The 25,635-nt window shown below is 39.9% G+C and overlaps 1 protein-coding gene across 1 annotated transcript; it reads left to right on the top strand.

Annotated features, from left to right (window-relative positions):
• Positions 1-1,205: 1,205 nt before the first annotated feature.
• LOC128698729 (uncharacterized) lies at positions 1,206-22,019 on the top strand (the record flags this gene model as incomplete). Its single annotated transcript, XM_053791050.2, is given in 2 exon segments — positions 1,206-1,409; positions 21,176-22,019. Coding segments are annotated over 2 exon segments (396 nt in total), but the record flags the coding sequence as incomplete, so codon positions are not given.
• Positions 22,020-25,635: the final 3,616 nt, after the last annotated feature.

Here is a 25,635-nt window from a genome sequence, read left to right as displayed (position 1 = left end):
AGAATTGATGAGGGAAAAAAGGTGAGTGGTGCGTTGAGGTATATGTGGAGTCAAAAAACGTTACCTATGGAGGCAAAGAAGGGAATGTATGAAAGTATAGTAGTTCCAACACTCTTATATGGGTGTGAAGCTTGTGTTGTGAATGCAGCAGCAAGGAGACGGTTGGAGGCGGTAGAGATGTCCTGTCTAAGGGCAATGTGTGGTGTAAATATTATGCAGAAAATTCGGAGTGTGGAAATTAGGAGAAGGTGTGAAGTTAATAAAAGTATTAGTCAGAGGGCTGAAGAGGGGTTGTTGAGGTGGTTTGGTCATTTAGAGAGAATTGATCAAAGTAGAATGACATTGAGAGCACTTAAATCGGTAGGAGAAGGAAGACTGGGTAGGGATTGTCCTCGTAAAGGTTGGAAGGAAGGGGTAAGGGAGGTTTTATGGGCGAGGGGCTTGGACTTCCAGCAGGCGTGCATGAGCGTGTTCGATAGGAGTGAATGGAGATGAATGTTATTTGGGACCTGATGATCTGCTGGAGTGTGAGCAGGGTAATATTTAGTGAAGGGATTCAGGGAAACCGGTTATTTTTATATAGCTGGACTTGAGTCCTGGAAATGGGAAGTACAATGCCTGCACTCTAAAGGAGGGGTTTCGGGATATTAGCAGTTTGGAGGGATATGTTGTGTATCTTTATACGTATATGCTTCTAAACTGTTGTGTTCTGAGCACCTCTGCAAAAACAGTGATTATGTGTGAGTGAGATGAAAGTGTTGAATGATGATGAAAGTATTTTCTTTTTGGGGATTTTCTTTCTTTTTTGGGTCACCCTGCCTCAGTGGGAAACGGCTGACTTGTTGAAAAAAAAAAAAATTATGAAGCCAACAAATTTTCATTTTATTTGAAAAAATACTTGTACTATGCATTGTCATTTATGTGCTGAATGTAATATCCCAAGAATTTAATTTTGTGTCAGCTAGCTTTAGACATTCATGAAATACTGTGTATACTATGAGATACTCATGAAGTATTATTCACCATGGCCTTATGCAACATACTGTATATTTTATTGTGAATATGTTTACTACCTTGTTTTAGTATAGTAGAGTAGTAATTAGTACATTGAATGGTGGATAAGGTAGGTAGTGTATTGATGTATTATTGTGTAGCACTGCACCTTCTAACACCAGCATGCCATGACTGCACCCTGTCTCTTGTAGAATGTAAGTGGCAGTTGCCAGTGGGATGAGCTGATGGGGCCAGACAACTCTCCCCCACCTGAATATTCCTCTTTTTTGCCCTCGGGCCACTCAACCAACATGGGCACTGCTCCCAATGCTCCGTATCCCAGTTTGCCCATCGGTGGTCAGCCTGCACGTCCACAGTTCCCGCCTGATGTTAACTCTGGTGCTGGCAATCTTAAGGTAGTTGGCATTTTTATGTATAAACAGAACAGTGGTTCATTTAGGAAAGCTTTCTTATAAATAACATAAGCCAAAAATACATTGAAATAGTACAGTATTCAAGGTTGATTTGTTCCTCAGTTTATCAAACATTTTTCATTCTTATGACCATATGGTGCATGTGGGGTATGCTCATTTTTTGTTTTTAAATGCCAGCAAATAGTCATGTTATTCTTATATAGGTGTTCTGACAGTGTAGCACTGTACAATACAGTGAAACCTTGGTTTTTGTGATTAATCCGTTCCAGAGAGTCTGCCAAAAACCAAAATTCACGAAAACCATAACTATTTACCCCATAAGAAATAATGTAAATCCAATTAATCCGTTCCAGACACCTAAAAGTATTAACAAAAACTACATTTTTTTAGAGATTAAATATAGATTTACATACAGAAAAGAATGACAAATAAATATAAAGCACTAATAAAATGTATAAATGAACATTTAACATCACACTTACTTTTATTGAAGACTCTTGTTGGTGTATGGAAGACAGGGAGGAGGGGAGAGGGGGGGGCAAGTTTGTTTGCAGACAGGACAAAATGCTTGAATATGATGCTAATATCAAATCTATGGCTTATTTATCTATCACAATTCATCTAATTTAACATAATAAACTTTCTTCTTTTCTTTCAACAAACTGGCCGTATCCCACCGAGGCGGGGTGGCCCAAAAGGAAAAATGGAAGTTTCTCCTTTTACATTTAGTAATATATACAGGAGAAGGGGTTACTAGCCCCTTGCTCCCGGCATTTTAGTCGCCTCTTACAACACGCATAGCTTACGGAGGAAGAATTCTGTTCCACTTCCCCATGGAGATAAGAGGAAATAAACAAGAACTAGAAAGAAAATAGAAGAAAACCCAGATGGGTGTGTACATATATGTTTGTACATGTATGTGTAGTGTGACTTAAGTGTCAGTAGAAATAGCAAGACGTACCTGAAATCTTGCATGTTTATGAGACAGAAAAAAAGACACCAGCAATCCTACCATCATGTAAAACAATTACAGGCTTTCGTTTTACACTCGCTTGGCAGGACGGTAGTACCTCCCTGGGCGGTTGCTGTCTACCAACCCACTACCTAGGGACATAATAAACAATATTAATAATATAGAAACATGATATATACTCTAAAATAAATAAAATGTCATTATGTATGTGAGGAGTAAGTGATGGTGTTGCTGTTGAGTTTATAAGGGCCACTGACAGCATAAGCCGTACATATTAGTGGTGGTGGAGGCAGCGGTGTTGCTAGTGGCCCTATATACCTCCAATAACATTGGAGGAGTTAGTTTTGTGTCCTTTTTCCATCGCTTAATCGCTCTACTTAATGGCTACATTGTTAATGCTACACTTCGTCACTGGCTGGCGCTGTAGCGTTTATCGACTCCTGCTGCTTTAGTATCGTACATATCGTAGAATCACTGAAGAAGGCACATTCTCCTCTCTCTCTTCCTCCTCCAGTTTGGTACTTTGCTACGAGTTTTTTCTTTAATTCTATCATGTTTCTCACCTTCTTTACCATAGGGCAGCACCAGGAGCTTACTTTTGGCCCATGGTGGCTTTTTTAGCAGTTGCAAGCACAAAAAACACTGGATTATTGCAAAATGTTTTGTATGAATGTAGGGTGGCATGCTCACTCGCCGAGAAACAATGCCAGGCTGGCACTGAGTGCATCTGTGGCAGCCTGTGTGTGTGGGGCCTCTGGGACACGTACTGTACCACCGCCGAAATCCAAGGGAAATCCAAGGAAAAAAGTTGCCGATAACCAAAATTCATGATAACCAAGACTAACAAAAACCAAGGGTCCAATGTATTGTAAATGAATTTTGTATTTTTTACTTTTTTTTTTTCATGTGAATGTATGGTTCACCTGTGGTAATGAATACTCATATTTTTGGATAAAAATAATTCAATAATTTTTTTTAACACACTGGCTGTCTCCTACTGAGGTAGGGTGACCCCCAAAAAAAAGCAACACTTTCACCATCATTCACTCCATCAGAGTCGTGCCAGAGGCAGGCAGACGGTACAGTTCAGATGCCTCTCCAAGCTACAAATATCCCCACCCCTCCCTCAGAGTGCAGGACTGTACTTCCCACTTCTAGGACTCAAGCCCAGCTAATTGGTTTCCCTGAATTCCTTACACTCCAGCAACTGTTCAAGTCCCAAAAAATGCTTGCCTCCAATCACTCCTGTAGAACACACTTAAACATGCCTGCTGGATATCCAATCCCTCTCACACACAAAGCCTTCTTTACCCCCCAACCCCCTTCCCTCCAACTTTTCCTAGGGTGACCCCTACCTTGCCTTCCCTCCTATAGATTTATATACCCTTTAAATCATCCTAATTTGTTCCATCCTCTCTAAATGTTTAAACCACCTCAAGAACTCCCTCTTCAACTTTCTGGATAATACTTTTAGCAATCCTAGACCTCCAAGCTACAAATTCTCTGCATAATATTTACACCACACATTGCCCTCAGACATGACATCTCCACTGTCTCCAGCCTCCTCCTCACTGCAACATTCACAACCCATGCTTCACACCCATATAAGAGCGTTGATACCATTATACTCTCATACGTTCCCCTCTTTGCTTCCATGGATAACATAAAAAAAAAAATTTCTTTTTAGTCCAGGGATTTGATCTCCGGACCTCAGTAATGAGAGATATGACTCTCTACTTTTAACGCTTTAGGTTTTAACCAATGAACTCCAACAAGGGTGACGTGAGTGTATGTATTTTTTTTTTTTTTAACACATGCCATCTCCCACTGAGGCAGGGTGACCCAAAAAAGAAAGAAAACCTTTCACCATCACTCATACATAATCACTGTCTTTGCAGAGGTGCTGAGATATAACAGTTTAGATGTCCCTCCAAACTGCCAATATCCCAGACCCCTCCTTTAAAGTGCAGGCATTGTACTTCCCGTTTCCAGGACTCCCGGCTAACTGGTTTCCCTGAATCCATTCACAAAATATTAGCTTGCTCACACTCCAACAGCTCGTCAGGTCACAAAAACCATTCATCTCCATTCACTCCTATCTAACATACTCACACATGCCTGCTGCATGTCAAAGCCCCTTGTACACAAAACCTCTTTTACCCCCCCTCCCTCCATCCTTTCCTAGGATGACCCCTACCCCTCCTCCTCTCCACTACAGATTTATACACCGTCCAGGTCATCCTATTTTGCTCCATCCTCTCTAAATGACCAAACCACCTCAACAACCCCTCTTCATCCCTCTGAATAATACTTTTAGTAACTCCACACCTAATCTCCAAGCTATGAATTCTCTGCACGATATTTACACCACACACATTGCCCTTAGACATGACATGTCCACTGCCTCCAGCCTTCTTCTTGCTGCAGCATTTACAACTCATGCTTCACACCCAATCCTCTTTGCTCCTCTACAGTCCTGATTTCTGTCTTAGCCCCAACTCTTTCTAATAATTCTTCTGTGCATTTTACACGGTTACCTCAGTAAGCCTATCCCTTATAATTCTTACATTGTCTCTTGTCCTCTTCTCTTGTACTAAGGAAGTATGCATGCTCTCAGCTAATCTGTAGGTTCTTTCCTTTCATGCATATGTAGAAAAAATATGCAAACCACTCCACTACTTCCCCACCTGCTTTTATCATCACTCTTAATCCAGTTTGTCCCAACTGCTTTACCTCCTTTCATTTTACCAAATATCTCATGCACTATACCCTTATTCACCTCTGCTGAAACCTAAACAGGGTGCTTACATATATATGAAGGTGAGTTAATAAGCATATTTAACCCTTAACCCTTTGACTGTTTACTACGTATAAATACGTTTCACGAGCCAGTGTTTCTGATGTATTTATACGCACAAATTCTAGCGGCTTCAAATCAAGCGGGGAAAGGCCTGGTAGGCCTACATGAGAGAGAATGGGTCTCAGTGGTCGGTGTGCACCCTGTGAAAAAAATCTGGGACCCAGCGGTGCATTGTGGGAACGCCATCTTGTTAGTCCATTTTCACCATGCCTCTCAGTAAGAAGTTCCTCACTCCTCGGCAGATTGGAGGTCTTTTGTTCCCAAGTGATAGCTCTAACAGCGATGAAAATGTCAGTGACAGTGAATTCCAGGGTTTTGAAGTGAGTGTTACCAGAAAAAGTGCCCAGGATAACGTAATTAGTGATGAAAACCCAGATGACCCACAACCTTCCACCTCTGGTGCTGGGCCGGCTTGTTCACGTTCACGTTCACCTGTACCAGGACGAAAGAGGAAACTATTTGGTCGTGTACAACACCCAGATGATAGCAGTGAATGTGATAGTGATAGTGATTTCAAGGTCATTGAAAGCAGTTCTAGTGACAGTGAGGGTGAATATTCCCCAGTGAAGCGGCAGTATGTACGACGTAGCATGCGGTCTGGTAGTGTTTCATATGTTGTTCCAAGGGGAAGGAGAATCTCTGGGAGCACATCCCATGGCCCTACACCACGACCTGATAGTGAAGATGACGATATTGTAACAATGGGTATGAATGATGTGAGTGAGGGAGCAGGCAGTGGTGGTGATAGTGAGGGTGGCACGGCCCATGTGGCACCATCAGCGGGCCACGCTACTACCCACGCTGCTGACTCTGCACAACAACCAGCCTCACCCGACCCCACACTCCCACAACCTGCACTCCCACAACCTGCACAACCACAACCCGCACAACCACAACCACGGTACAATATCCAGACCCCACCAGCAGACCTCATCTGGGATTGGCAGGACGGTGACGAGTTTGTTCCCAGTCCCCATGACTTTGATGAAACACAAAGTGGAATAAAGCCATCATGTCCACTTGGGAACAATGCCAGTGAACTGGACTGCTTTGAGTTATTCTTCGATGAACCCCTGATGGACATCATTGTCAGGGAAACAAACACATACTGTGATTACACCATGGCAAATACAATTCTCTCGCTAAAATCACGGCTACACAAGTGGAAGGAGACAACTGTGGCAGAGATGTACCTGTTTTTTGCCACAATAATGCTTATGCCACATGTGTATAAGCACACTGTCACCACATACTGGGCAACAGAACGCCTGATTTCAACTCCAGGTTTTAGTGACATTATAGTTGTCAATCGTTTCCTGATACTCTTACGTATGTTACACTTTTCAGACAAAACCAGGCCTAACAGAAGCGACAGGTTATATAAGATAAATGTGTTTATGTACCTGAAACAAAAGTGCTACATGTATTTTTATCCCTTCAGGAAGCTTGTTATTGATGAGTCCTTGATTTTATTCAAAGGAAGACTCTCATTCAAGCAATATATACCAAGCAAGAGGAAACACTTTGGTATAAAGCTATTTGTACTGTGTGATTGCAGAAGTGGTCTAGTTTTGGATATCATTGTGTACACTGGCAGTAATACTTTGAGAGATACCATGAAGTTATTGGGTATCTCTGGTGATGTGGTTCGAACAATGATGGAACCATATCTTGGTAAGGGGCATACGTTATTTACTGATAACTGGTACACAAGCCCCTTACTCAGTGATTTCTTGCGAGTGAACTTGACAGACGTGTGTGGCACAGTGCGTCGTAATCGTAAACATATGCCAAGGTTCGACGCTGGCACTCGCAGAGGTGAGGTGCAAGCCTTTGCTGCCAATGACATCATGGCATTTCGGTGGCATGACAAACGTGATGTCACATTATTGACATCAGTTCACCGAAACGAAATGGTACACAGTGGCAGGCACAACAGAGAGACCAATGAACCCATTCTAAAGCCTGCAGCTGTCATGGACTACAACCTCAATATGCGCTTAGTGGACAAATGTGACATGCAGATTGGGTTTGCAGACTGTGTACGCAAGAGTTATAAGTGGTATATAAAACTTTTTTTCCATCTTGTTGATATCTCTATGCTGAATGCTTATAACATATACAAGTTGAAGACCAACAAAACACCAAAATATGGTGAATTTTGCTTGTCAGTAATCAGACAAATAATTGCAAAATACCAAGGAGCAACACCTGCAATAGACCAGCGCCCACGAAATTACCAACACACGTCATCTCGTTTGAGGCCTGGTGATCACTACCCCATGCAACTGCCTCCTACTACTGCCAAGAAAAATGCTCAGAAGAGGTGTTATGTATGTATGCATACCACAAAACGCCCACAAACACGCAGAGACACTCGTTTTATGTGTGAGGAGTGTGAAGTGCCCCTCTACATATACCCATGTTTCAAAGAGTTCCACAAGCTGCAGCAGTTCTAGGAACATGTTTAGTGACTGTACATGTGTATATATATTATGGAACAATAGTAATAAACATTGTTTTGTATTGTTTGTGTAAACAAAGTGTATACACAAACTAATAGTGATAAAGTTTGTTCTGTTATTGTGTTGTAAACAATGAGTGTATATTTGAAGAATGCACCTTACATTGGTCTCACAGGCCACATAAGTTACCTGGAACAGAAAAATATTGAAAAATGCAAGAAACCTTTGAATTAGAGTAAATAAAAGAATACCGGGTGGGCGGCAGTTGCCGCTGTTGCCGTACGCATGTCACTTTCTGCAAACTTTGCGGCTCTATATCTCGGTAAGTACTGATGGCAAAAAATTTTTTTTAGGCTTAAAACACTCAGAAGAATACAGGTCTCCCTCAACATTCGCGAGGGTTAGGGGATCAAGAGCCTCGCGAATGTTGAAAAACCATGAATGTTTGGTGCCCCCAATATATTGTAGGGAAATATAATACAATACTGCTTCCTTAACTTGTTGAACCATGAACAATCATAAAATACATGAAAACGTCGTAAATTGTACTAAATATATACGTACATGTTATGCTTTAATAACATGTATGTTATTAAATACCACAGACTCCACCAATGCCTCCACCACTTCCCCAACCACTGCGAGTCCCTACTACCCTCCCTCCGACCCCCGCAACTGGCAGCCAGCCCTCCCACCACTCAGTGTTTGTTCATTATTTGCTATTAAACTACAGTATAAATAATGTAAACCCATTCATGACTGCATATTGCAATGGCTATTCGGACAGGTATTAGACGGTGACATCATGTGTTTACTCTTGAACATAGCAAAGAATCAAACATTTCTGCTACTGCTAATAATAACAATAGTAATAATAATAATAATAATAATAATAATAATAATAATATAATAATACTACTAATAATAATACGATATAATTGAAGGAAATTATACAAAAATACGAGGGAGTGGTTGACACATCGTCAGTGTGGCTTTGTTTATGCTGGAGTGAGTGTTAGTCTCCCTGCTCTTCCAAACATTTCACAATAATTCAGCGGTTGAGGCAGTGGTATTTAATAACATATATGTTATAAATAATAATAGTACATATTATTAACAACATGTATTATTATTAATAACATGTATGTTATTAAATACCACTGCCTCAATCGCTTCCTCAACAGCTGCCTCGCCCACTGCCTCAATCGCTTCCTCAACAGCTGCCTCACCCACTGCCTCAATCGCTTCCTCAACAGCTGCCTCACCCACTGCCTCAATCTCTTCCTCAACAGCTGCCTCAACCACTGCCTCAATCGTTTCCTCAACAGCTGCCTCAACCACTGCCTCAATCGCTGCCTCAACAGCTGCCTCAACAGCTGCCTCAACAGCTGCCTCAACAGCTGCCTCACCCACTGCCTCAACCACTGCCTCAATCGCTGCCTCAACAGCTGCCTCAATCGCTGCCTCAATCGCTGCCTCAATCGCTGCCTCAACCACTGCCTCAACAGCTGCCTCAACAGCTGCCTCAACAGCTGCCTCAACCACTGCCTCTACCACACCAGTCGCACTCAATCTACAAGCACCAAACACAATGAATTATTGTGAAATGTTTGGAAGAGCAGGGAGACTAATGTTCACTCCAGCATAAACAAAGCCACACTGACGATGTGTCAACCACTCCCTCGTATTTTTGTACAACTTCCTTCTTCAATTATATCGTATTTATTATTATTATTATTATTGTTACTATTGTTATTATTAGCAGTAGCAGAAATGTTTGATTCTTTGCTGTGTTCAAGAGTAAACACATGATGTCACCGTCTAATACCTGTCCGAATAGCCATTCCAATATGCAGTCATGAATGGGTTTACATTATTTATACTGTAGTTTAATAGCAAATAATGAACAAACAAAACACTCACCACACTGAGTGGTGGGAGAGCTGGCTGCCAGTTGCGAGGGTCGGTGGAAGGGTAGTAAGGACTCGCAGGTGGCGGGAAACTTGAATATAATTTGGCGGCTGGGAATTTGGTGGCTGGAAATTTGGCGGTTGGAAATTCGCGAATGTGTGAAGTCCGCGAAAGCTGAAAACGTGAATGTTGAGGGAGACCTGTATTCCTAACATTTTCATAAGAAAAAATAATTTTTTTTTTCGAATATTTGGCGACATAGAATGACAGTTTCAGAGAGGGGCCTTAAACAGTCAAAGAGTTAAACTGTCCAAACGTAGATCTGCGTCCACATGCAGGGGGGGGCTCCGAATGTAGATGTACATTTTTTTACATGCTTTCAAATGGGGAAAATCGAGGTCGGAGCGCTACGCACATGAACGTAGATCTACATTTGGACAGTTTAAGGGTTAAACATGCCAGAGCAATTCAGTATTAAAAAATAATGCTTTTGGGTGACAGCAGTATGCAAAATACCAGAATGTAGAATTTTTACATACAGTACTATGGTAGCAAAATTTATAACTTTGATATTCATTTTATGGTATGATAGATTGCAAAAAAAAAATTTTACATTTTCATTACCAGTTAAAATAAGCAAAATATAGGCCATTTAGTGTATTACTTTGGTGAAGTTCCATAACTCCACACACTAAAGAGCTATAAAATTTTCTGATCTGGTTCTTTGATGGTGTATTAGCTTCTCTCACTCAGAAGTCACTTTTTAGTGTATTGTTACATAAAAATGCTCATCATATTTAGAAATTTTGTTCATCATTTGTTTACTGCCCTGGCCTTGTAAACCATCCAATTTATCTCTGAGTACAGTGAGTTTTGCTTTTTCATTAGTAGCTCTCAGAATATGTAGTCCCTCATATATCCTGTCACATTCTTCTTTCACCTCTTTGTTGTCAAAGGGGTTATACAGTACCTTGAGGAATGGGAGGCAGATATATTTGGTTCAAAGAAAGGGAGGGTAGTTTTAATTCTTCTTTATCAGGAGCCCTTTACCAGCATCAAGGTAATCTCCCTTGAAGAGCCTGTTTTGTTTAGTTGGTTGTATGCTTTCTGAGTTATAAGTTTTTATCTTTAGTGTTTATTTCTTCCTCCAGATTTTTTTTGAAGGCGAGTGTTACAAAAAAGTAATATCTAATAAGCATAGAGATCTCCAGTGAATACTAGAAAGAACTGCCCTTCTAGCATCCAGCCTGTTACTGGGTTTTTGTAATAAGTAGTCAGTATCCTGGTCCAATTATCCATTAGAATTCAATAAGATTCAATAGTGCTTCAGGATTACAACTGGTAGGCTACTAACTAAAGAAATTAAAATTTAAAAAGTTTATTAATAAAAGGTTGTTTAGGCGTATATTATGAAAGTAAATTAATCAAAATAATCACTTCTCTCGTGTACAGTAGTATTGTGCTGAAGGCGCATATCACATCATTATAGCTTTTAAGTACTGTCTGGTACATTAACATTTAATAACATAATACAAATATATACAAGGTAGTAGGTTGGTAGACAGCAACCACCCAGGGAGGTACTACCGTCCTGCCAAGTGAGTGTAAAACGAAAGCCTGTAATTGTTTTACATGATGGTAGGATTGCTGGTGTCTTTTGTCTGTCTCATAAATATGCAAGATTACAGGTACGTCTTGCTACTTCTACTTACACTTAGGTCACACTACACATACATGTACACGTTTATTTATACACACTCATCTGAGTTTTCTTTGATTTTATCTTAATAGTTCTTGATCTTATTACTTTTCCTTTTATATCCATGGGGAAGTGGAATAAGAATCTTTCCTCCGTAAGCCATGCGTGTTGTAAAAGTCAAATAAAATGCCGGGAACAATGGGCTAGTAACCCCTTTTCCTGTAAAGATTACTAAAAAGAATAAGAAGAAGAAAATTGTCAAAGTGGGAAGTCTGAATGTGCGTGGATGTTGTGCAAATGATAAGAAAGAGATGATTGTGGATGTTATGAATGAGAAGAAACTGGATGTCCTGGCTTTAAGTGAAACAAAGCTGAAGGGGGTGGGAGAGTTTCAATGGAGAGGAATAAATGGGATTAGGTCAGGGGTTTCAAATAGAGTTAGAGCTAAAGAAGGAGTAGCAATAATGTTGAAGTATAAGCTATGGCAGGAAAAGAGGGACTACAAATGCATAAATTCAAGGATTATGTGGAGTAAAATAAAGATTGGATGTGAAAAGTGGGTTATAGTAAGCGTGTATGCACCTGGAGAAGAAAGAAGTGTAGAGGAGAGAGAGAGATTTTGGGAAATGTTGAGTGAATGCGTGGGGAGTTTTGAATCAAGTGTGAGAGTAATGGTGGTTGGGGATTTCAATGCTGAAGTGGGTAAAAATGTTATGGAGGGAGTAGTAGGTAAATTTGGGGTGCCAGGGGTAAATGTAAATGGGGAGCCTTTAATTGAGCTATGTGTAGAAAGAAATTTGGTAATAAGTAATACATATTTTATGAAAAAGAGGATAAATAAATATACAAGGTATGATGTAGCACGTAATGAAAGTAGTTTGTTAGATTATGTATTGGTGGATAAAAGGTTGATGGGTAGGCTCCAGGATGTACATGTTTATAGAGGGGCAACTGATATGTCAGATCATTATTTAGTTGTAGCTACAGTTAGAGTAAGAGGTAGATGGGAAAAGAGGAAGGTGGCAACAACAAGTAAGAGGGAGGTGAAAGTGTATAAACTAAGGGAGGAGGAAGTTCGGGCGAGATATAAGCGACTATTGGCAGAAAGGTGGGCTAGTGCAAAGATGAGTAGTGGGGGGGTTGAAGAGGGTTGGAATAGTTTTAAAAATGCAGTATTAGAATGTGGGGCAAAAGTTTGTGGTTATAGGAGGGTGGGGGCAGGAGGAAAGAGGAGTGATTGGTGGAATGATGAAGTAAAGGGTGTGATAAAAGAGAAAAAGGTAGCTTACGAGAGGTTTTTACAAAGCAGAAGTGTTATAAGAAGAGCAGAGTATATGGAGAGTAAAAGAAAGGTGAAGAGAGTGGTGAGAGAGTGCAAAAGGAGAGCAGATGAAAGAGTGGGAGAGGCACTGTCAAGAAATTTTAATGAAAATAAGAAAAAAATTTGGAGTGAGTTAAACAAGTTAAGAAAGCCTAGGGAAAGTATGGATTTGTCCATTAAAAACAGAGTAGGGGAGTTAGTAGATGGGGAGAGGGAGGTATTAGGTAGATGGCGAAAATATTTTGAGGAACTTTTAAATGTTGAGGAAGAAAGGGAGGCGGTAATTTCATGCACTGGCCAGGGAGGTATACCATCTTTTAGGAGTGAAGAAGAGCAGAATGCAAGTGTGGTGGAGGTACGTGAGGCATTACGTAGAATGAAAGGGGGTAAAGCAGCTGGAACTGATGGGATCATGACAGAAATGTTAAAAGCAGGGGGGGATATAGTGTTGGAGTGGTTGGTACTTTTGTTTAATAAATGTATGAAAGAGGGGAAGGTACCTAGGGATTGGCGGAGAGCATGTATAGTCCCTTTATATAAAGGGAAAGGGGACAAAAGAGATTGTAAAAATTATAGAGGAATAAGTTTACTGAGTATACCAGGAAAAGTATACGGTAGAGTTATAATTGAAAGAATTAGAGGTAAGACAGAATGTAGAATTGCGGATGAGCAAGGAGGCTTCAGAGTGGGTAGGGGATGTGTAGATCAAGTGTTTACATTGAAGCATATATGTGAACAGTATTTGGATAAAGGTAGGGAAGTTTTTATTGCATTTATGGATTTAGAAAAGGCATATGATAGAGTGGATAGAGGAGCAATGTGGCAGATGTTGCAAGTTTATGGAATAGGTGGTAAGTTACTAAATGCTGTAAAGAGCTTTTATGAGGATAGTGAGGCTCAGGTTAGGGTGTGTAGAAGAGAGGGAGAATACTTCCCGGTAAAAGTAGGTCTTAGACAGGGATGTGTAATGTCACCATGGTTGTTTAATATATTTATAGATGGGGTTGTAAAGGAAGTAAATGCTAGGGTGTTCGGGAGAGGGGTGGGATTAAATTATGGGGAATCAAATTCAAAATGGGAATTGACACAGTTACTTTTTGCAGATGATACTGTGCTTATGGGAGATTCTAAAGAAAAATTGCAAAGGTTAGTGGATGAGTTTGAGAATGTGTGTAAAGGTAGAAAGTTGAAAGTGAACATAGAAAAGAGTAAGGTGATGAGGGTATCAAATGATTTAGATAAAGAAAAATTGGATATCAAATTGGGGAGGAGGAGTATGGAAGAAGTGAATGTTTTCAGATAGATGGGAGTTGACGTGTCGGCGGATGGATTTATGAAGGATGAGGTTAATCATAGAATTGATGAGGGAAAAAAGGTGAGTGGTGCGTTGAGGTATATGTGGAGTCAAAAAACGTTATCTATGGAGGCAAAGAAGGGAATGTATGAAAGTATAGTAGTACCAACACTCTTATATGGATGTGAAGCTTGGGTGGTAAATGCAGCAGCGAGGAGACAGTTGGAGGCAGTGGAGATGTCCTGTCTAAGGGCAATGTGTGGTGTAAATATTATGCAGAAAATTCGGAGTGTGGAAATTAGGAGAAGGTGTGGAGTTAATAAAAACAATTAGTCAGAGGGCAGAAGAGGGGTTGTTGAGGTGGTTTGGTCATTTAGAGAGAATGGATCAAAGTAGAATGACATGGAAAGCATATAAATCTATAGGGGAAGGAAAGAGGGGTAGGGGTCGTCCTCGAAAGGGTTGGAAAGAGGGGGTAAAGGAGGTTTTGTGGGCGAGGGGCTTGGACTTCCAGCAAGCGTGCATGAGCGTGTTAGATAGGAGTGAATGGAGACGAATGATACTTGGGACCTGACGATCTGTTGGAGTGTGAGCAGGGTAATATTTAGTGAAGGGATTCAGGGAAACCGGTTATTTTCATATTGTCGGACTTGAGTCCTGGAAATGGGAAGTACAATGCCTGCACTTTAAAGGAGGGGTTTGGGATATTGGCAGTTTGGAGGGATATGTTGTGTATCTTTATATGTATATGCTTCTAAACTGTTGTATTCTGAGCACCTCTGCAAAAGCAGTGATAATGTGTGCATGTGGTGAAAGTGTTGAATGATGATGAAAGTATTTTCTTTTTGGGGATTTTCTTTCTTTTTTTTTTTTTTGGGTCACCCTGCCTCGGTGGGAGACGACCGACTTGTTGAAAAAAAAAAAAAAAAAAAAAAGTTTGTGTATGTGTGTAAGTGCTCTAAGTAGTTCACTATGTCTCAAGACTCGACTAGACTTAACCAGTGACTAACTAAAAGTTCTCGCATAAACTAACTTCTTGACCAACCTGGCAATCAGAACAGCTTGCTTGAACAATAAAATGACTGATAAGCCGAACAGCAAAATAGCAAGCAACTGCGACACAGAATCAGGAACAAGGAGATAATATAACGACACTAAGTAGGGACCATCTGCAGATCCTCCACAAAAGTCACAAAACTCCCATACTACTGAATCTAAGTTCAGCATTAGCAAATCCCCAACTGTGACAGTACACAGATACCAGTACAAATTAGGTCAGAAGCTACAGCTTAGGACCTGAGTTTCTCAGAGTGTCTATGTGACACACAACCTCAATACAATGTCGAAAATCACTAAGTCTAGGCAATGCTCTGTGAACAGAGTTACACAGAACCAACAGCAAGAGAGCGGCAGAGACGATCTTCCAACAAGAGCCAGTAAGGAAGACACGTCTTGTCGGAAGCCAAGCCAAACAGAAAAGCGGGCGAGTCAAAGCAAGACAGTCTCACCCAGATGAGGTGTGACCCCCCCCCCCCCCCTGACCACGTGACTCTGTGGACTGCTGCTGCCCAGCAACACAGAGAAGCCAGCAGGGAAACAAGCGGAACTGGTAGTTAGACAATGCTGTCTGCTACTTAACACTCTCGAACTACGAGCACTGAATAATATATACAGTGGACCCCCGGTTAACGATTTTAATCCGTGCAAGAGGGGTAATTGTTATGCGAAATAATCGTTATGTGAATGAATTTTCCCCATAAGAAATAATGGAAATAAAATTAATCTGTGCAAGACACCCAAAAGTATGAAAAAAAAAATTTTACCACATGAAATATACATTTTCCCACACACAAAGAGAAGGATACATGCACAATAGTAGAGCAGTACATGCACAGTATATATTGTGCATGTACTAGTCTACTAAATGAAGAATAAATGACACTTACCTTTATTGAAGATGCAGCAATGACTGATGAGACACTGTGTCCTGGGAGTGCCTTTTCCTCCTGAGTACTGTAGGTCCTGTTTGGCATTTTCTTCCAGAACAGGCCTTATCACACTGTGTATGCCACTACGATTCTTAAATCTCTCAAACCAACCTTTGCTGGCTTTAAATTCACCAATATGAGCACTAGTTCCAGGCATTTTTCCCTGTTCACCTGGGTGTTAGTCGACTTGTGTGGGTTGCATCCTGGGAGATAAGATTAAGGACCCCAATGGAAATAAGTTAGACAGTCTTCGATGACACTGACTTTTTTGGGTTATCCTGGGTGGCAAATCCTCTGGGGTTAATTGTTTCTTGGTATTCTCAATAAGCCACACCAACAACGGTGCTACAGCAGCAGCAGCAGCTGACAGTGCAGCAGCAGCAGCAGCTGTACCACCAATAGTAGCGATGGTTGATTGGGGTTTATTATACAACCTGGCCAGCTCGGAGACATGCACTCCACTTTCATACTTATCAATGATCTTTTTCTTCATCTCTATTGTAATTCTCACCCTTATTGCTGTAGGGTTGGCACTAGAAGCTTTCTTGGGGCCCATGGTCACTTATTTTCCAGAAAAAGCACCGAAAACACTGTAATAATACGAAATATTCCGATTGTATGCTTGGATGTTACCGCGGAGGCTGGCTGGTAAACAATGCCACCGGCGGAACATGTGAGCGCGTCTCGGAAGAAAATCGGTAAGCGGGTTTTTAAGCGGTATGTGAGGCAAAATTTTTGCAATTAAAGTAAGCGGTATGCGAAATAATCGCTATGTGATGCCATCGTTATGCGGGGGTCCACTGTATAAATGTTACATCCTACCTAATAATATAACTAAGTCAAATAATAATATAAAGCAATATATTTACGATTTAGCTAGTATCGCAAATATAAGCAATATAAAATTATATGAACAGATAATATACATTATATACATTGTGACCCGCTCAGGGGTCGCAATAGTGAGTGACTCTTGATACAAGAAATTGACCTTACTTTCCTTTTCTTGAATCACCCCTACACATCTACCCTCCCTTTTATTTTGGCCTAAATAGTTGGTATATGAGTCTATATGGGTCTATGAAAGATGAGGTGAATCATAGAATTGATGAGGGAAAAAGAGTGAGTGGTGCACTTAGGAGTCTGTGGAGACAAAGAACTTTGTCCTTGGAGGCAAAGAGGGGAATGTATGAGAGTATAGTTTTACCAACGCTCTTATATGGGTGTGAAGCGTGGGTGATGAATGTTGCAGCGAGGAGAAGGCTGGAGGCAGTGGAGATGTCATGTCTGAGGGCAATGTGTGGTGTGAATATAATGCAGAGAATTCGTAGTTTGGAAGTTAGGAGGAGGTGCGGGATTACCAAAACTGTTGTCCAGAGGGCTGAGGAAGGGTTGTTGAGGTGGTTCGGACATGTAGAGAGAATGGAGCGAAACAGAATGACTTCAAGAGTGTATCAGTCTGTAGTGGAAGGAAGGCGGGGTAGGGGTCGGCCTAGGAAAGGTTGGAGGGAGGGGGTAAAGGAGGTTTTGTGTGCGAGGGGCTTGGACTTCCAGCAGGCATGCATGAGCGTGTTTGATAGGAGTGAATGGAGACAAATGGTTTTTAATACTTGACGTGCTGTTGGAGTGTGAGCAAAGTAACATTTATGAAGGGATTCAGGGAAACCGGCAGGCCGGACTTGAGTCCTGGAGATGGGAAGTACAGTGCCTGCACTCTGAAGGAGGGGTGTTAATGTTGCAGTTTAAAAACTGTAGTGTAAAGCACCCTTCTGGCAAGACAGTGATGGAGTGAATGATGGTGAAAGTTTTTCTTTTTCGGGCCACCCTGCCTTGGTGGGAATCGGCCAGTGTGATATATAATATATTCCTATTCATCAAACTTTGGTACTGTTTATACCCTGTAACTTGGATTAGTCTGTGATAAGTATACTTCACCTTGTGCTACTGCTACTAATGCTGATGGCACAGCTGTTGGTGCTAATGTCCTCTCTAACAGTTCTCCCTTTATACACATACTGTTTTGCTTATAGCCTTTCATCCCCTTAATTTTTCTATCTTGTTAGTCCTCTCATCAGCACCTCTCTGCCATCTACATTTTCTCTGCTGTGTGGGATTGTATGGTACTTATGGGTTTAGCATCTTCCCATAAATATAATATCACTACCACTAGAATTTGAATGTTATTTGCATTATTGATTTAATTTTTATAGTTTGTAGTATTGCTTTTACCATTACAATATTGTTAATTTACCTTCATTCTTTACCACTGCATCTTCTCCACACTTTAGAGTAGTACTTTGCCTTAAATCCCACCTGCTTTAGTATAAGCTTCTCCAGTATAACTCACGAAATCGTAATGACACGATTGCAAACAAACCATACCACAGGCAGGGATAGAACCTGCGATCAGTCATAAAACTCCAGACCGATGCATTAGCCACTGGGCCAGCTGGCTACAATAAGATTCATCCAACTAGGTATATTTATACAGTTATATATACCTAGTTGGATGAATCTTATTGTAGCCAGCTGGCCCAGTGATTAACGTGTCGGTCTGGAGTTTTACGACTCTGATCATGCGTTCTATCCCCGCCCGTGGTATGGTTTCTCAAGTATAGTTTCAGTTGGATTCACTGTGTTGGATTTCTTGCCATTAACCCTTAAACTATCCAAACGTAGATCTACGTTGACGTGCGTAGCGCTCCGAACGTAGATCTACGTTTTTTTTACATGCTCTCAAATGGAGAAAATAAAGGTCAGAGTGCTACCCACGCGAACGTAGATCTATGTTTGGACAGTTTAAGGGTTAATAATGTCACTTCTATCTACCATTACAGTACATTTGGTTTGAATTTGTTTATAAAATATTTTTTTTTTTTTTTAATTTTTTTTTTAATTTGAGGCCTTGAAAATTAGAGTAATGGCAGATATGAGAGTAATTTTGCTTAATTTAGATTACTTGATTGATTAAACACAACCATAATATATTATTATATTTTGAAAAAAGTACTAAATGTGAATGGTTTATGTAATTTAGAATAAGTACATACTGCAATTTCACAAACTTGTTTGGCATTCCATAAGCAAACAAATAGCTTACAATTATATTATTACATTGATGGGGAGGGGAATGGACAAGCACTAAATCTATGGAGGACACACAACACCTGAGAGAATTGTGAACAGTACTTAGTGTATCCATCAAAGGAGGTTCCTTGATGGGAAGGGGCTCTTGATCCAAGGAATTGTACCTGACTTCTCCTAACTTGGATTGTACCTGATTACCTTTGGTGTTGTATGACTCTTGTGGATTTAGTGCTCTCCATGAATATAATATTTTAATTTGGCAGCTATCCCCAGTCAGGGCAGGATGATCTAAAGAAAAAATAAATCATTCACCATCATTCATTAACCCTTAAACTGTCTAAACATAGATCTACGTTTGCGCGCGTAGCACTCCGACCTTGATTTCTCTGATGTGCTGACATCAGAGACAGATCAGCCTCTGACTGCAGTATTGCTGCCCTTCCTCCAGAGTGCAGGCACTTCCCTTTTTCTACTTCTAGGACTCAAGTCAAGCTAACTGGTTTCCCTGAATGCCTTTATGAGTTACCTTGCCTACAGTCTTAACAGCATATCCATTAAACACCACTTGCCTTGATTCACTCCTATCAAACATACACAAGCCTGCTGGATGCTCAGGCACCTGAAACTCAAAGCTTCTTTTAACCCTTTCAGGGTTGAGAGGCCCTCTCCTAAACTTGTTCTCAGGGTCGAAAATTTTTCAGGAAAAAAAAAAATTCCTTATGAAAAGATAGAGAATCTTTTCCCGATTATAATTACACCAAAATTATAAAATTTGATGGAAAACTTATGGAATTATACTCTCGCGAAGTTAGCAGTCTCGACAGTGTTTACACATTGGCGATTTTGCCAACTTTGAGCCCTATTTTCGGCCAATTTCGGTGTACTAGTAGACAAAAATCATAACTATTTCGCTAGAACTCCATTTTGACTATTGAATGAGTACAAGAAACCACCCATTTACCAATTTCAACTATCCAATAAAGTGGTCAGAAATTAGCAATTTTGCCAATTTCACACAAATTTCAAAACATGCCAATTTCCAAATAGGGTCTAGAATAAACAAGACAGACATTCCTGGCACTAAAATAACATTTTCTCTGTTCACTAGTCACGTCCCCAGGCCCCTCTTACATTTCTTTTGCTTTCCACAGTGTAAAGTCGCTGTTTTAAACCAAAGACACCGTCAAATTTTTTTTTTTCTCATTAGACACTGTGCTGCAGGATTTTTTTTTATACTGTGCACACTGACCACATAGACCCATTCTTTCATATGTAGGCCTACCAGCTTTCCCTCGCTAGATTTGAAGGCGCTAGAATTTAGGCATACTAGTACGTCAATAACCCTGGTGCGTAAGCCGCACTAGTACGTCGGAAACCCTGAAAGGGTTAACCCCCTCCCTCTAACTGTTCCTGGGATGATCTCTGTCCTTCCTACCATCCACCCCAGTTTTATATGCTCCATTGTCACCCTTTCTTTCTCCAGCTTCTCTACATCCCCAAACCACCTCAATAATAATTAAAATAGATTTTTTTTTCAACAAACCGGCCATGTCCCACCGAGGCAGGGTGGCCCAAAAAGAAAAACAAAAGTTTCTCTTTTTAAATTTAGTAATTTATACAGGAGAAGGGGTTACTAGCCCCTTGCTCCCGGCATTTTAGTCGCCTCTTACAACACGCATGGCTTACGGAGGAAGAATTCTGTTCCACTTCCCCATGGAGATAATGGGAAATAAACAAGAGCAAGAACTAGTAAGAAAACAGAATAAAACCCAGAGGGGTGTGTATATATATATATATATATATATATATATATATATATATATACAGTGGACCCCCGCATAACGATCACCTCCGAATGCGACCAATTATGAAAGTGTATTTATGTAAGTGCGTTTGTACGTGTATGTTTGGGGGTCTGAAATGGACTAATCTACTTCACAATATTCCTTATGGGAACAAATTCGGTCAGTACTGGCACCTGAACATACTTCTGGAGTGAAAAAATATCGTTAACCGGGGGTCCACTGTATATATATATATATATATATATATATATGCTTGTACATGTATGTGTAGTGTGACCTAAGTGTAAGAAGTAGCATATTTTATGCCTTCATATAAATGTTTACATGCTTAATTTTCCTTCACAGGATGGAAACCAGCCCAAACCAGCACCTCGCTCTAAGTTTGGTGAGGGTGATGCAGACTTTGCACTTCCTGACCTACCTAGTGTTCCAGACCTCCCAGGAACTGCTACCTTCTCCAATCCTACTGAAACTAAAGATGATATAGATTTTGATGACTTAACCAAGAGATTTGAAGATTTAAAGAAGAAAAAATAAATTCATTATTAAACAGTTAATAGTTGTGTTAAAGGGAGAAATGATGTACAGTATAATTTAGACTTTGTAGCATTGCCATTTTTCAAGGTCTATAGTCTCTTCAAGAATTTCATAATACAATAACTTAACAAATTACTTTTTTTTTTTTCAAAAGCAGTGCACACTAATGTATTTTTAACTCTTTGATGTTGGTTTTTGTTCTTATTCAAATATATCAAATGCTCATTGTATATTAGCTTATATGGTTTATTGATTATGATGGCCAGGAAAATTCTTACATAACAGATAAATAAGTGGGATTTTGATATTGTTAGCCTTCAAGATCATACTATAGTATATTATTGTTAACTAGGGGCATTGTCTTGCAGTAGTTTTCCAAGACTTTATCATAAGGCTGTACAAGCTTCTGCTTATTGTAATTTAAACTGTTAATATTTTTGCCTGGTTGCAATGAGCAGGATTGTAATGTCTGAATATCAATATTGTTTTTATATTGCCAATTACAATTTGTACTTGATTGCTTTAGTATTTACAATGTGCCTTGCCACAAAATATATTTAGATTTAAGCATAATTGTGTAAGATTATAAAATGTCCTTGTGCACAAAATATATTGGCAAAAATATATGTTAATTATATAATATCTAATTACAGTGCCATCTTTTATTTTACTATTTTAGGCTCCTATGATGTGAAAGTAGCTTTTTTCCAATAAGGGAAATACTGTATGCTCTACCCATCACTGTATGACCCTTATGAGTTTAGCACTTACTTATTATTATTATTATAATCAAAAAAGAAGCGCTAAGCCACAAGGACTATACAGCAACACTTATGATTATAATAATGATGTATACTGTACTGGTGGAAGAGTAGGGGTAGCAGGAGTTACAATATATAACTGTACATCTCGCTTTGTCCAAGGATCGAACCGTGGGTGTTTCATTTACACATTAGACACTGTGACCACCTGTACACTACAAATTTATTTATTTATTTATTTATTAACAATTTGAGCACACATACAGAGGTACAAAAAAATACAGATAAGAGCAGCATGCCAAAGCCACTTATACTATGCATAGCATTACGGGCTGGCTTAAAATTAATTTAAGATTAACTAAGCAATGATGAAATCAGTGATAAAACATTAATGTAAACAGATTACTATAAAGCACAAGTGAGTATTACAAAGACAGGTCATATGGTTGCATGCATTGTTGTACATTCAGTCATATGGAGTATTCTGTTAGGTAGTGTATTTAAAAAATAATAAAGTTAGATTGGGTTTTAGGTTTAACATTTATGTGATATAATTGTGAGAAACATTTAAGATATACAATTTATAAGGTTCAGTTATTCAGTATTTATTTGGTTTTGGGGGAGTAAGTGATCTTTGAGAAGAGACTTGAATTTATAAACAGGTAGTGTTTCTTTTATATTTACAGGTAATGAATTCCAGATTTTAGGGCCTTTTATGTGCATTGAGTTTTTGCATAGTGTGAGACGGACACGAGGAACATCAAAGAGTGATCTGTGCCTTGTGTTAGGGTCATGTGTTCTGTTGAGGTTGGCAAGGAGATGTTTGAGGGGAGGGTTAATATCAGAGTTAAGTGTTCTATGTATGTAATAGGTGCAGTAATAAGTATGGATGTTTTGTATGGTGAGTAGGTTTAGTGTATTGAATATTGGTGGAGTGTGCTGACTGTAGTGAGAATTTGTTATTCTAACTGCAGCCTTTTGTTGGGTAATTAGTGGTCTGAGATGGTTAATTGTTGTTGAGCCCCATGCACAAATTCCATAGGTGAGATAGGGGTAAATAAGAGAGTGATATAGGGCCAGGAGGGCTGACTGTGGAGCATAGTACCGTATCTTCGATAGTATGCCTACAGTCTTGGAAATTTTCTTAGAAATTTGTTGTATATGTGTATGAAATTTGAGTTTATTATCAAGGTGAATTCCTAAGAATTTTCCCTCTGTTAGCTTTGTGATAGGTGATCCGTTTATCATTATGTTAAGAGGGACATCTGTAGCTCTGTTACCAAACTGAATGAAGTAGGTTTTGTCAATGTTTAGTGTAAGTTTGTTAGTCCTCATCCAGGTAGATATTTTCTGTAATTCGGTATTTACAGTATTGGCTAGCGTGACTGGGCTCGGGTGGGAGAAGACGTATGTAGTGTCATCTGCAAATAGTGTCGGTTTGAGTAATTGCGAAGCATTTGGTAGGTCATTTATGTATAGGAGAAAGAGAAGAGGGCCAAGGACACTTCCCTGTGGGACACCAACTGTAATTGGTTGTGCAGAAGAGTTTGCCCCATTTGTGTACACATATTGGCTTCTGTTGCTGAGGTATGACTTGAGGTAGTTGAGGGAGTGCCCTCTTATACCATAGTGTGACAATTTTACGTGGAGCAAGTCATGGTCAACTGTATCAAAAGCTTTACGTAAGTCAATGAAGATCCCCAGTGGGACTTCTTTTTTCTCTATTGCAGTGTATATATGTTCTAGCATGTGTATAATAGCATCATTAGTATTTTTATTAGGCCTGAATCCAAATTGGCAGGGGTTGAGTATGTTTTGGGAGATAAGGTAGGAGTAGATTCGTTTATGAATTAATTTTTCAAAGATTTTTGAGAGAGGGTGTAAGTTGGATATTGGCCTATAGTTATTCAACTCTGTTTGGTCTCCTCCTGTGTAGATAGATGGTTCTAAATACTCTGGTGGAGTGAGGTACATGGCTAATTTTCCTGATCCAAGGCCAACTGTCACTGTTGGCTAATATCTTGACAGCAGTGAAATACTTTTCTTGCTGCTGTTATACATACAGTAGGGCCCCACTTATACAGCAGGTTAGGTTCCAGGCTACTGCCAGAAAGCAGACATCGCCAAAAGCAGAACGACATTTTTTCCACTTATAAATGAATATAAATACCAGATAACAAGTTTACACTAACATATATTAAGTTAGCAGTAGAACTAGGTATTAAAAAACAATAAAAAGTAAAATACACACACAGTACACTCATTATTTACCTCAAAATATTTGTAGACTTAATGTAGGGCAAAAGGTGAGTAGTATTTACTGTAAGAAGTCAGGTGTGGGAGCCCTCCTGGCCAACCCACCCACACATAATGTACTATGACGCTTAAAGCTCCCTAGAGTGATAAAATGCATATATGTACAGTACACTCATTACTTAACTTAAAATATTTGTAGTCTCAATGGTCTTAATGTAGGGTGAGAGGTGAAAAGTATTTATTTGTAGAAAGTCAGGTGTGGGAAGTAGGGTAGGGTAGCCCGCCTGGCCACCCCACCAACTATCTAAACAAACAAAGTGTCTAGTTATGGTTCATACACGTTCGTACAAACACCTTATGTTGTGTACAAGTTGTCTCCACAGTGGTACAATGGAATAAATAAAGACCAACACTCCCATTCTCATGCAACACCATTTTTAGAGTGAATGATATTATTATTATAAAAAAGCACTAAACCCACAAGGGTCATGAATAGCTATAGACAGAGTGAAGGCATATGAAAGGAATATTTTTCTACAGTTAAGTAACCGGTGTTTGACTAGAGAAAACTTAATTCTTCCGACTCCTACAAACCGTTTGGTAAACATTATTATTATTATTATTATTATCAAAAAGAAGTACTAAACCACAAGGGCTATACAGCGCTGCAGGGCAGGAAGGAAGCGAGGGTATCAGGTGGCAAAAGGGAGAGGGAAAATTAGTAGGTTACGGAGAACAGCGGGGCAGTGGATAGTGCAGGGGTAGAGGGTAGCAAGAGATTGAGGTAGAAAGGGCTGAGGGGAGTACGAAAGGTATCGTCATCAGAGTTTGTGGAGTAAGTCATTTGTTGTCAAGAAGTCAGTGAGACAGTCAGGATTAAAGGAGGGTCCATCAGCAAGAAGGGAAGGTAAAGAGAGAGTAGTAGAGTGGAGACGACGACGGAGGTAAATTCTGTGCGCTCGTTGATAGGGCAGTCTAACAGAATGTGGCTAACTGATACTGGAACCTGACACGTCTCACAGAGAGGAACAGGCTGCCTCTCCATGAGATACCCATGAGTAAGACGAGTGTGGCCAATGCGAAGATGGGAGAGAGTAGTCTCCCAACCTCAACACTGATGACAGGAAGACGGCCAGTACCCTATACAGTGGACCCCCGCATAGCGAACTTAATCCGTGCAAGAGGGCTGGTCGTTATGCGAAATGTTCGCTATGCGAATTAATTTTCCCCATAAGAAATAATGGAAATAAA

Source organism: Cherax quadricarinatus, chromosome 59 (genome assembly GCF_038502225.1).
Source record: "Cherax quadricarinatus isolate ZL_2023a chromosome 59, ASM3850222v1, whole genome shotgun sequence".
In the NCBI taxonomy this organism is placed as follows: Eukaryota; Metazoa; Arthropoda; class Malacostraca; order Decapoda; family Parastacidae; genus Cherax; species Cherax quadricarinatus.
Note: the sequence above shows the minus strand (reverse complement) of the source record. Positions and strands in the feature narration are given on the sequence as shown.